General features: G+C 34.4%; 1 protein-coding gene across 1 annotated transcript; it reads left to right on the forward strand.

The window, feature by feature from the left end:
• The first annotated feature begins 3,921 nt into the window (after positions 1-3,921).
• Positions 3,922-12,132, forward strand: LOC123534288 (uncharacterized). The gene is made up of 6 exons (XM_053520156.1): positions 3,922-4,080; positions 4,592-4,808; positions 9,207-9,355; positions 9,538-9,691; positions 11,535-11,718; positions 11,966-12,132. The coding sequence occupies exons 1-6, from the start codon at positions 4,065-4,067 to the stop codon at positions 11,996-11,998; spliced, it is 753 nt and encodes a 250-aa protein (XP_053376131.1). The 5' UTR covers positions 3,922-4,064; the 3' UTR covers positions 11,999-12,132.
• The last annotated feature ends 2,105 nt before the right edge of the window (positions 12,133-14,237 follow it).

Genomic DNA, 14,237 nt, shown 5'->3' on the forward strand with positions numbered 1-14,237 from the left:
TGTGAACAATTGTATGAACTATGTTGTGTTGGTGTGACTGTCAAACGAAACATAGCACATTGAAGTTAACGATTCAACGAATTTACAGTTTTCAAAGCAAAAATTAGAATACAATTTAATATTAAAATGTAAATACAAGATGTATCCGGATAGCTCTCGAATCTGAGAGCTTAAAATTAATTACAATCTTAAATACTATTCCACCTTAGCCACGAAGCTGAATATAAAGAGAACATCTTTTGGTCAGTTTCAGTCATTAGAAATGCCTAGTAAATGCAGGAATTACAGAATTGTTTTTTATTCTGTTCTTTTAAATGTAATATTGTTCTCGGCCAAACTGTATTATGACCGTTCTAGGAATGTGCTTATAGATCACAGCTATGATATGATCTTTATTCTTGTGGCAGTCGTTATTTTATATTTTATCAAATAAAATCTCCAAAGTTATTCTTTAAATTAAATGGTGTATTAGTTCGTATTTTCCCGCAGTTCCAAAGCACTTATATAAATTAGCCACTTTGCTTTTCCTGTCATATAACTATTTTTTTTTTAATTTCGGTAGAAAGTCGGTAGAATTGTAACATCCTAAATGCAATATTTTTATTAATAGCCCCAATCACGAAAGAAGATAATTGAAATAAATTGCTCGCCTTTTCATCTAACCTCGGTGTTCGCTCTTCTGAAATGAAAATTTGGTAAATTTGATATTTTGTAAATGTTATATATTGACATTTGCATCAACGTTACAGGAAAGTAAAATGTCATTTACTTCTCTTTATACCGTTAGAATTCATATTTTCGAAATTTGGAAGAACAATAGTTTCTGTATTTTAGCAATAATTCTTATAAAACGCATTGCTTTAAATGATATAGAAGCTTTGTCGAGGGTCTTTTACACAGTGCATTTCCCGTTTAATCAAGTAGGTGCCAAAATATAACTGACTTTAGCATAGTATTTGGATTTCACTAGTTTCAACAAGTCCATTGACCAAGGATTGATCGCGAAATGCGTAGATTGACGTCATAACTTCTAGCCTACAAAGAAAGACATACGTATACGAGTCCACGTCAGCGACATCTTTATAACGTCAACTTGTAAGTATGATTTAAAGAAATTTCTACCCGTTATATAACGAATTGAATGAAAACGATGGGTGCACCTGGAGCGCAACTGTCTCCGTTTCTTAGCACATGTGTTCATTTAGCTGAGATTTGTGCCATTTATTCAAAAACTTCAGTACAGTCCGGCGGGGGAAGGAATTTTTTGTCAGTTTTTGATAATATCGCATGAAATAAAGTGCATATCGGGAACAATTAATAATTAAAACACTTCTTATCTAAGGGCTACCTCTTAAAACAAAGCATGTGTATTTTCATAGAATTATTCGGGTTTGTTTCAGAAAAATCGGCCGAAAACCTAACGTAACGCGGTTTCGAGTGGGTCGCTACGCAACGCAATCAAGTGGATATCGTTCTGTGTCTTACTTGCAAAGTTTTATCCGTCATGAAAAAATCAATCACTAGAACCGCACACAGATTAACTTTAGAACGTTGTATATCATAATGCTGATCCCGCCATTTGTAACAGATTGCCTTTACATTTTTATTTTCGCTTAACTATAAACATATTTTTCGGACATTGTAAAAAAGAGACAAAACTTAAAGCAAAACTGAATATCGAACAATATCATCAACTAAATATTAGTTAGTAAAAACAAATACCAGTTAACGGATGTAACTCCACCACGTTTGGTAAAGCGTACCAAAACAATCACAAGCGGGTTAATTCTTTAAATCAGTATAGTTACATTTCGTTCATTTTTACTCCTTTAAAACAATGCATTGCTATTTCATTACTGAGCAACTTCTATACTTCGCCCACCCCGGCTCCTACGCCTATGGAACAATAAGCTAAATTTTCGTCTCTCCAGCTATCGATTTCAGGTACTTGCAGATTGCGTGCAAAGTTACTACGTCATTAGACTGCGTTTAACAATGATGTGCATTCATGTAACATGTATCGCATAATAGTGTAATTATATTATTGTATGATATATGTGATGCCGCAAGTAAACTGCCTTCTGGAGTAAGACTGTGTTAAATTGTGGCTGTGCTATAAACAGTTATTTTCTACGCACAATTTCGAGCTTACATGCTTTCAATACATAGCGAAAACGCACTTTGTTTAATTAAAAAACAACAGGAAAACAAACACAAAAGAACCATGATTGTGCGTGATTCTTCTTTAAAAATTCAATATATTCATAGCCCTTTTACGGCAGCAAGAGAATCAAAATTATGCAAACCAAATAGCACCAGATCTAAGTATAAATAAAGTTTAATTTTAGCTCTCGTAACGGTTGCTAATAAACAAACGGGAAAACCAGTGAGTCCCGGAATATTTGGTGTGTTACTTGAAAAACGGATTTGCGCATTGGTAACAGTGTACCAAAATCGTTCACAAGTATCATCTTTTCTATGTTTTGATAATTTACTAGTAGGTAAAAACTCACTTTTTACCGACTTTAACTGATGTAATAGATAATTGACTGAGTATGTGTTAACTGAATGGCGTAAAAATAAAATATGTACAGAATGTTCCAATGTTTTCGTCGATGTTGGAAAAACTCGTTTTACACCCGACGCGACGTGTAAGATGACACATGAATGTAGTAAAGTAGTACTTAAAAGAAACACATTCCTTTTTACTTTTTATTCCTTTAGGTTATCAGAAGAGTACGGCATACAAAAAAAGTAATTAATCAATGGTTGTAGGTATGGATTGCAATATCCGGCACTCAGGTAATTGTTTTGCTTTAACTCGACAGAGAATCGTTACCATCTAAATAGTTACCCACGAGCCGGATATTTCGATCAGTAAAATAGTCTTATAATCTGACATCAAGAAGAAGAATCATACCAAGGAAAATGAAAACCCGTTCAGTCATTTATAGCACTGGTTTTTCGGCCGAATTTTCTGAAACAAACCCGAACAATTCTATGAAAATACACATGCTTTGTTTTAAGAGGTAGCCCTTTAGATAAGAAGTGTTTTAATAATTATTTGTTCCCGATATGCACTATATATGATGCGATATTGTCAAAAACTGACAGAAATTTCCTTCCCCCGCCGGGCTGTACAGAAGTGTTTGAATAAATGGCATAAATCTCAGCTAAATGAACACATGCGCTAAGAAACGGAGACATTTGCGCTCCATGTGCACCCATCGTTTTCATTCAAGTCGTTATATAACGGGTAGAAATTTCTTTAAATCATACTTACAAGACCGGAAATTTATACAATCGGCCATATTTCTCCATCTGTTCTGCGTACAATTCACCGCTCAAACAATGTTGGAACCACTTGATCTGAAAAAGCTATGGCCAGTGTGATTACTGCTTATTACAGTACCAGTTATTCTAAATTGCACATTACTGGAACAAAGTTGCAGAGCCAGTCCAGGAATTTATTGCACACCGCTCGTAGAAGTGATGTAAACTTTTCAATAATACATTTAAATGTCCCGAACACTAAAAATTGTACTTGCAATTAAGTTAAATTATTAAGTGGAAAGACAACTATGTTCTTTCGTCTATTTTGTCTCTCTATTTGTTTTGACCTTAAATTTGGCTCGTACTATGAACATTTATTTTGAATAAGGTATCAATGACTTTATGCCAAATTCACTTCAAAAATATTTTTACACAAATAGGGAACAAAATATGTCCGTATGTTTGAATAATAAATCCCGTCGACGGTATAATATTTTGCTGTCACTGTTTATCAAACAATTTAAAATGACGCTTCGAGTCTTATCATTGTCAAGTGTTTTAGTAAAATAGTTCTGACATTTAGGTACTACGATTATATATCTACCATTATGTTGTTTTGTTTCAATGAAAAATATGATCATTTGAAAAATATAATTATTAGCAATGACACAAACGCCATTTTCTCAGATATATAAATGGCAATGTAAAACCCGTCTCATTTTAAACCCACATTCTGTTGTACAAGTAACTTTGCAGGGATTTTGTGACAGGTGCTCAAGAATTCAGTAGTGATGACAATGTTCTCCGGTACGTTAAATACGTGTTTCTTATTTTTACTTTAACCGATGCTCATATGTTTGATATACGTGTAAAAATGTATGTTTGACAATTTGCACCAAGTTTCAATTTTGAAAAGTTTGCAATGATAGTTATTTGCTTTAGTTTAGGGTTAACTCTGTTGATCAATGAAAGAAGACTTCATTCCCGACTAAATCTGTACTAGTTTTAAATTGTTGTTACAGCAACGGAATTAATTTAGCAGAAAAATGCCCGGCAATATTTCTGAACTGGCATATTTCCGGTGGTCATCTGCATAAAAATTTCCGTCTAAAAACACATATTCTACGTTTTATTTTCTGAAAACCTACGGTTCCGAGACCAAGCGGTGATTGGACCAGTTATTATTTAAAACATTCATGTTAGATATTCTTACCAGGCACGTGTTTGAAAATGTAGATATGAGATTGAATGTCTTTAAACATACTTTTAAGATATACATTCGAACAAAAGATGTCGTAATTATACATATGTGTTTCAGTGGACGTTGCATCCCTTGCTATACTGTTTACTACAGTAGTTCAGTATTCTGATGCAGCAAGTACTGGTTGTTTGTACAGTGATATTTCAAGCCAGTTTTCAGACTGCCTACAGAACCAAACGGATGGTAACAATTTAAATGAGCTAATGAAAGGGATATTTGAAAGGGCAGAAGTTAATGAAGAACAATTTTTGTCCGAACTTACATCACTTTGCGGGTAAGTATATACGTTATTATTCAAACAATATGAAGAAATGACATTTATAAAGACAGCTTTATATCAGTTTAGACAACTATATTTTTTCATCAATGTTTGTTTCACACTTTCATTTGATTTTCTGAAATACAGGATTATCATTAAACTATTATATAATAAACTCACCGCATATAAACATCAGCACATTTACCTAAGTGGCAGGGGCCAGTTTCGTATTTATCCATCCAGATTCAGCTCAACTTTGCGGAAAAAGTAAACGGTTATGAGACACGTTTCTTCCCACCATTACTTTCGTCTAGTCACATGCTTTAAAAGTATATATGTTTTAGGTCAGTCATTTGCAGATGATACGATACAAATCGCGCAAGGTGTGCATTTTGGGCCAATTTGCCTCAAAACTTAGTCTCCTGAAACCGGAGTTTTAGTCGTTTTTATCATAGGAATAACGGAATCGGCAGGCTGAAAATGTCACATGATGAAGTGTTAAATATATGCAATACATCCGCTCAAAACTTCCCTGGAATTTCTCAAAATCGGATTTTTAATGGATTTTTTTCGCACTGGTAACAGCGCAGACTTGTGAAATTTTAAAATTTACTGTCCCTTGCCCCCATTAGCTACGTAGCAAAGTATTCCGAAATATAAATCCTGAGACTACAAACTATTAGGCGTAGCACAAGTACGCAAACACATAGCTTAAAAATCTCTATTACAGTGCAATATCGGTATGCCGATTGTCCTTGTAAATGCATCTCATATACGGGAAAATCATGCTGTGATACCTGGTTCTAAGCGAAATACCCAGTATGTGCACTATATGTTTTGTATGACAATATCAGGTGACACTTGACACCAATGCACTTCTTACCAGTATTTACATATGTATGATGATGTTACTTCAATGCCATTATTACAAATTTTGCTTAATCATCGTTCTACAGACTAGACATAGGTCTACAGACTAGACATACAAAGTCTATTGAGACTAGAAAGTATTTAGCACTTCATATTACTATCGAAATTTTCCCTGAAAACAGAAATTCTTTTGCTGAATATTGCGAACATTTATCCCACTGTATAATGATATTAGGTTCGAATTCAACACAAAGATGAAAAGTATTTTGCTATAGTTTTCCCAAAGTTCAGTTTAATAAAACACCACTTGTTATCGGACATTAGGCTAAGAAAACGTAAATAGTGATTTTGTTCCCATCACCTTGAACACAGCTCACCCAGTCATCTCAATTAATCTTAGTTCTTTGTAGCTTTGTACTGAGTTGTTACTACGGTTACTGAAGGTTTGTGAAAACCAAATTAGTTTGTCTAGTGAATACACTGTTAATCAACTGACAGTCTGTTTAGAGACAAAGCCTGTAAGGTTTAAAATACGTTTCGCTTTAAAGTAAAGTTCTTTAGCCACGGAGAAACGTTTTATGCAAATAATCCTTACTTTACAATTTTATCAGGTGATGTAAATAGTTAAAATATATATACATCTGATATTTAATCAGCATCTGCATTTGTCCTGTCATGTTGTTTGTGTAGCTGTTTAAGTGACTTTAACGTTGCTCTCACAACATGCGCATAATACGACAATACAGACTTTCAGTCTACATTTTGCACACTTAAGTAACATTGATACAACACATGTCATAAATATGAAGCATAATGACTCAACGTTTTCTACAAAGACATGTTGCCTGAAAGATTTTCCCAGACAATGTTGTTCGGTAAAGTAGACACGCGCTGTATGCTCTACCAGATACAAATACAAGTACATTTATTGAAGTATTAAGTGACTTTAAATCGTTGCAATGACTTAAACCATTGTTACAATTTATCTAAGCCAACCATACATTGATATTCTGTAACAGCCAGCAATCTCAAAACTGTAAGTTTTGTCTACAATGTATTGGAGTTTTGACAGCCTGAAGCCGTCATGATACACCATTGTACATATTGTAATAATGTAACAACTTGTCTTAGTATACAATACTAAACTAGTGAGGCTGTGTTATGCAATCTAAGCCCGTAGCTTTGTCTTCTCTTCTGTTGCAATGACAATAAATAAGGTTTATCATGTATGGTGTCAGTATTAAAGATTTGCGTTATTGCATATTTTCCTTAGCTCATTGCTTACCATGCTGGAGTTTCGATTTTGCTTTTTCTGTCATATTTTTGAAGACCATTCTGTAGTAATTTTGACAGTGCATAACAATGTTTGATTTCTGATACACTGACAACAGCTGTGAATTAGGAAACCTTGCCTTGTCCAATTTTCCTAAATACATATCTTGATATATGTTGTCATATTTTACTTAAGCATAACTGTAATGGAAGGCTAATAAAACTTGAAAACATCTTTTGCCTCAGAAACTTCTGTACTGGATATTGCCACCGCATTCAGTTTCCAACAATTTATTTGCCTCAGTACCTACTGAACTGGTGTAAGGAAATTAATTCATTGTGATGATTCGCCTCACAACCTACTGTGTCGGATATTACGATTGTGTGTCCACCAATTTAATTGCCTTAGTATGTACTGTACTGGTTTAAGCAAATTAATCTATTGTCGTGATTCACTGTACTAGATACCTACTGTACTAGATGTAGCGACTAACAGGATTGATAAAGCTTAGTTTCGCACGAGAAATATTACACCGATTTTAATCAAGTAATAACGTTTACAAATATGTTACAATCCTATAGCAAAATGTTATTATATCATTCCAAAAGATACACCAGAATGTGTCAATTGAATAATCACAAACGTAAATACATTAAAGAATAATACTACAATTTGTCGAAAAACCTCAATTAATCCCAGAATTTATTTATTTTGTTGGGTTTAACGTCGCGACGACACAGTTATAGATCATATGGTGACTTTCCAGCTTTGATGATGGAGGAAGGCACCAGGTATCCCTCCGTGAATTTTTTCGTCCCAAGCGGGCACCTGGGTAGAACCACCGACCTTCCTTAAGGCAGCTGGATGGCTTCCTCACATGAAGAATTCATGCTCGAACCCACATCGAAGAGGGGCAAGTGATTTGAAGTCAGCGACCTTAACCACTCGGCCACGGAGACCTCGAATTAATCTTAGAAAGTAGATGTTAGTCTCCACACTGATAAGAAAAACGTTTCGGTTCTGCTTGGTCACCTGATAAGATCAGGTGTTCGTCTCATTTAACCATTTGCGGTCCAGTGCAGTAGAATTGCATCCAACCACCGGAAGTACTACCAATTTACATTTGACAATGCTGGAGCCATTTTGTTTAGAGAATGGATTATGTTACAAAGTAGAAATTATGCATCAAAAAGTGTTTATGTAACAATATTATTAAGAATACTTTAAGATAGTCCGTTAATATTTATTTACACTTACCAGCTTAAAACACACTGTAAACTCTTAATATGTGTGTTTATACAACTCTAGTTATGTTCAAATACTTACACTAAAGCCATTGCAGTCAAGTGATAATTTTCATGTCTTGTATTTTTCGCTCCGATAAAAAGTTACATCTAAATTTAAGCTTAATTTTGATGCATTTCACTATATCTCTGCTATTACAGAAGGGTTTTGATTCAAACACAAAATATTTGTTCCAAATCACCACTCGCATCATATGACGCAAGGGACATAATTCATTCACTCTTATTTTATGAATTATGATCCCGTTTTACTTAGAATTTCTCATTAAATTTGATTACCTTTCATTGTATTTTTATAGTAACTTAATAGATTTGATTCAAATTTAAGATTATTCTGCCACATCAACATCCTCATCGTATGACAAAAGATCCATAACTCTGGCACAAATATTTCATGAAATATCCCCCTTTTTCTTTAGAATTTTTGTTTAATTTTAATGCTATTTTACCATATCTCTGTTGTTACTAAATGAATTTGTTTCAAACTTAAAATGTTTGTTCAACATCATCTGCCACATCATGCGACCCAAGGTTCATTACTCTGCCAGCAACATTTCATGGGGTATGCTCCTTTTACTTAGAATTTCAGGCTAAAGTTGTGATACACTTCTGCTCTGTCTCAGTTATCATTAGATGGATTTTATTCAAACTTAGAATAGTTCTTCCACAATATTAGCCACTTGATACGACAGATGATGCATTACTCTTTAAGAAATATTTCAGTAAAGCTATTGTCCAATATCAGCATCCACATTGGAATCGTTAAACACTCCACAAATAGCTCCAGCTTCCTGAGATGTGCTCACGTTCACTATCCAGTATCAAAATGGTCGAACGCACTGTTTCCTGTTACAGCTCTTGTTTGTATTTATGTATTTATCTATACTAAATGATAATATTCTAAGATTATATTATTAAGATTTAGAGGCGTAAATGCAATGCTACCTAAAGTCTAATTTCTTGCAGCAATGAATCGGTCATTGACAGTTATACAGTGTGTGCTGACAGAAGCACCGCTGACTGTCCCCAGTTTGCCTTTGATGTAGCCAACACTGTAAACGAAGACGAAGCAGTCTTTTGTGAAAACGGAGCTCCATCTGAATGGCTCAGCACTGGTAACTATTTTTATTTAACATGTGGATGCAATTGTAGATCGTACGTCGATTTTGCAGAACCAATAGAAATAGATACTCAATAATTGTTCCTTTGAAAATCTCTCAATACCATTGATAATTCAGGCAAGCTGAATAACAATCTCTCTGTAAAGTACTAATCACTCCTTTACCTGTGTTGTTAGTTTTGCAGAATGAATACAGGTACTATCACCAATGCATCATTGATGAAGACGGAAGTAGTATGCTCCTAGTGGTACAACAGTGTTTAGATGAGGCAGACTTTCCGGACAACTTTTCAAACAAGTCAGTCATCTCCGTCGTATCAACTATGCAGAGGTATGGCTTGTCTTTAACAGCTGTGACTCAGTGTTGTTATATTATCCGGTCCATCATGCACTCATTTCAATGTTATTGGACATCAGAATTTCGCTTAAGCCTGTGCTAATGGATGTGAGGGGTATCACACTTTTCATTACCTCTCATGAACAGACTCAATCGAACCGAATCTGCTATTAGTTTTGCTTGGTTGCTTTCTATGCTGCCAAAAAGATCTTGTAGATTTTATTGCTATTAACGTTATAGAATTAATGACGAAAGCCTATTTTATTTGATTTGCTTAACCCTTTTGACAATAATAAGCAAAATAATTATGCAAACAGGCTTGGCATTTAAAGCTTGAAAATTATCTGTTACACTGCATATGAACATCTCCAATAAATATCACTGAGAGAGGACATTTTTTTTTGTTTTCATGTAAGCCGTGCTATCTTACAGCTTTTGTGTGATGTTGGGCATACAAACGACAGCGCACATATATTTTCATAATATCTAAATACAGTTTTATTGTACCAATTTACTTTCTGTAATTTGTAAATTTAAATCTATGCCTACGAGGACTATAATATTACGGTGGCACAGAGGTGATTACTCTTATAATAATTGGGAAGGAGATAGTAAGTCGTCCCCACGACATAGCTAGCATGCACTACTCTTTTTTATTGTACTATTCTTTGTTTATTACACTACTCTTTTTATTGCTGTATTCTTTTTATTTCCATGCAATACTGTTTTATAAAATTGCATTTCTCTTTTGTTTATGTCGTTCCCACGACTCAGTAACTCGTTACCACGACATACTAAGTCGTTTCCTCGAGTTAGTATCTGGTGGGAATGACATAAAAAAGAGAAAAGCAATTAAAAAAAGAGTAGTGCATGTCACCTCTGTACCACCGTGTAATATTCATATGCCTTTTGTACGCACGTTTGTTTTAACACCTTGTTTCCGTCAGTTAATGTGTTTCTCTGTTTCAAGTTTTAGTTTGTTTTTTTTCGCCTGAAAAAATACTCCAGCGTATAATTGAGTTTTTACGGGAGTTGGGTTTGTCTGGGTTAGAGTAAAATCGAAATAATTAAAATGTATGGCGATATTTCTATATTTTGTTGGCGGAGGAAGATCCTATGTGCAGCCTACGTACCAGCCTGTTAATGGCTTCTTCACATGAGGAAATCTACACCCCAGTGAGGTTTCAAACCCACATCGCTGAGGGGCAAGTGATTCAAAGTCAGCAATCTTTAACCACTCGCCGAGGGATTCCCATTTATACATGAGGAATAATAATAATATAGGGCCTAGAAATATACTCAAACAGATCCACACAGAAACACAGAAGGTAGAGGCGAAAGAAAGAATACGATGAACATATAGGGAATCATATTGCTCATTTTTTTAAAAAAAATATATTAGAATATTGAATTTAATTTTGTCTAAAATAATTTTGAGTTATTGTAGTGGGAAAAAGCTGATTCTTGGAAATCACCATGTGTTATTATTAATACTTTTCCTTTGGGATCAAGGGTTTATTTCAATGTCATCTTGTGCTGTAGTTTCGATTAACTCGGTGATACAGAGAGTTAGTCTGGGCTGATGCGGATGCAATAACTTACAATTTACAGACTCAATAAATTATTTGTTTGAATTTTATTCAATGTAAAATTAAGTGATTCAACTAATAAGATAGTTGGACAATTTTCTTTTCTGTAATTTTGAAATATTTATTGAATTATGATGCCAATTAAACAATTGTGCAAGAATGAACTTCACTATATTCCCAGGAAAATCTGACATATTCTAATGACAGTTATATCGTCTAACACGTATCATCTTTTACTGTATTCTCAGGAAAATCTCGAAATGGTTCCAGTGCATGGTAGATAGAGCACCTTCTCTTCCAGATGAAGATGGCGATGGGGTTTTGAAATGCGGGTCCACCTGGCAAGACTTAGTGTTAACACTTGCTTTGAGAATGTCTGCTTTTGATACGTTAGGTGTCAAAATTGGTCCTCAAGAAATTTTAAAGCTAAAGGTAAATTCCTGTCACCTGGAACCTTAACTTAGCATTCAGTATAGTCCATTTGTAAGTTGAAATTGCATGAATTTTATAATTGTTGATTTTTGTTTGAAAACAATGAACTGTTTCCGTTTTTAAAACGGCTTCATGTGAAATTCATATTTTTAAACATTTCAAGGCCAGAAACAGCTAATTTAAAAACTGTGCAAGGTTTAAAATTAAAAAAAAAATCACATTGCATAATATCTTGATACTATTTCAGGCTATCAAAACTGGCCTAGCGTTTAAGAAGTGACTTAGATGGAAAGTGTTTACATAGTGAAACTTATGACAACCCTGCAAATTTAGTAAATAACATGCGTTAATGTTCTGACCAAAGAATGTAAACTGAAATGCTAACATTTTTGAAAATAAACAGCAAACGGCAGAGTGCGTGTTTCTTTTATGACTTTATAGCGATTAATGTTGGATCTTAATGTTTAATACGCCATATAATCATTGCGCGTATCAGTGCTATACACCGGGCACGTTAAAGAACCAGGCTGTCTACGCAACGAGCTAGGCTAAGTTAGCCGGACAAGCCTGTATCTGATTTCTGATCTCTCTGTCGTGGGGGCTTTGTCTCACTCTGTCCCTTTGGTCAGATCGCTCTGTGTCTGTACTAGTAGAGGATTAATTATGCGCCCTGTGTGGCTGCATTTGAACTATGTAAAGCGCATTTGAACGTGAAATTGATCATGAAAAGGGCGCTATATAAATCTGGTATAATAACACCACTTATGCCCCCCTAGCATCGACTTACGCGGAACTGTATTACACAGGTCTTAAACGGCCTCAAAGTCTCCAAAGAATTACAACACAGAATCAATGTACGAGGAGATTATTTACAACACGACACTTAAACATTACTGTTGCGATAGATGATACAATCTGTTAGAAGATCCTTTGGAAGCTTAAAATGCAACTAAGCAAATTAATAGCAATAATATGCAGTAGTAGACTACTAAAATAATTATCCCAAACTGTTTTAAGTGATTGTAAAATAAAACTGTCAATTACCACAGAAAACATTCAAGTTGACCATTTAAACACAGGTGCCAAGTTGTATAGCAACAAATCTAGACTGCATGTGCGCCGAATTATAATATATCGTATCAAGTCAAGTATTTCTCGCACGTCTCAGTCAAGAATATCTATAAACTCTAAAAATATATCGTTTGAACATACGAAATTCTCTCCTATACTTAATGTCTTAAATACGATGTTCTACCATAATGTTTCCTGTTGAGAGGTTGGAGGTTTAAAGATGCAAGTAGAAAGTAATATTTACGGTAAGATCATTGCAATTACACATACTGACTCTTCAAGTAGGTTTATGTACGAATATGGATTTAAAGTTGATTGTCAAAACAGAGTATGGCATATATGCGTTTGTTTTTCTTACAGATATACTTAATTATGTATTTTTTGATACCAAGTAACATTTGACTTTTGGGTACTTGCTTTCACCCAATATTTGATATTTGAAGGAAACTTAGGCAAGGTACTGCAATGGAATAGGAAAAATATATAGGAAAACTTCCTATATTAACTGTGACACCATTTTCATCCATGCGCTGCTAGACTGATTTCAAATTAATAAAGCTGCAAGACAGGGATTAGGGATGGCTACGCTTGGTTCCCACCTTCCTCCAATTCGACGAGGATATGTTTTTGACAGCTTAAAAATGTGGTTTCAGTAATTTTAGACAAAATGTAAAAGACGACATTATGTAAAAGACTTATGCTTACACTATAAAATACCCTTTGTAAATGGACAACAGTAAAAAGGCAAGGTCTTAAGCAGATTATATAATGATGGGCCTTAAAGTGTACAGTGGGCGGAAATAACATAAATTATAATATATTAATTCGCGCAAATTTGATCAGTTACGACAAATTTCGAAACAAATCATACTTTTTAATCCAATAAATTTATTTATGTGACATATTAAAATGATTTTCCTTAAGCTACTAATAATTAATTACGTTAATGAAGATGTATTAGGATGTAGCATAGATGTATGACGCCCACGTTTTTCACCCAAAAGAAATATTTGAAAAACTAGTTTTAGAGAATATTTTCAGGATTTTCTTAAAAGCTATATAGGGAAAATTAATCCCGCCAGACTGATGGCTACTTTTAACGAAACAGAATGATTTGAAGAAATTTAGCACAAGGTCACCCATGAATCATTTCTGTGAAATCATTACCAAATCGAGCCTGCAAATTCCGAGAAGAATATTTTTTAAGTTTTCCATGTAGCCATATAGGTACATGTAAAAGCAGCTCTGTTTCTTTTTGGTATAATGTCACCAAACGAGCATTTCTGTGAAACTATTTCAAAGAAGAGCCAGCGGTTTCTGTGAAGAAATTTGTTTTTAAGTTTACCCTTTCGGCCATGGTTCAACCAGAAATCACCATTGATGGCCTTAGTTTGAAGGTTTCATCCAAAGAACATTCCTGTGAAGTTTGGTTGACATAGTTTTTTATG

The sequence above is a fragment of the Mercenaria mercenaria genome, chromosome 12 (assembly GCF_021730395.1).
Source record: "Mercenaria mercenaria strain notata chromosome 12, MADL_Memer_1, whole genome shotgun sequence".
In the NCBI taxonomy this organism is placed as follows: Eukaryota; Metazoa; Mollusca; class Bivalvia; order Venerida; family Veneridae; genus Mercenaria; species Mercenaria mercenaria.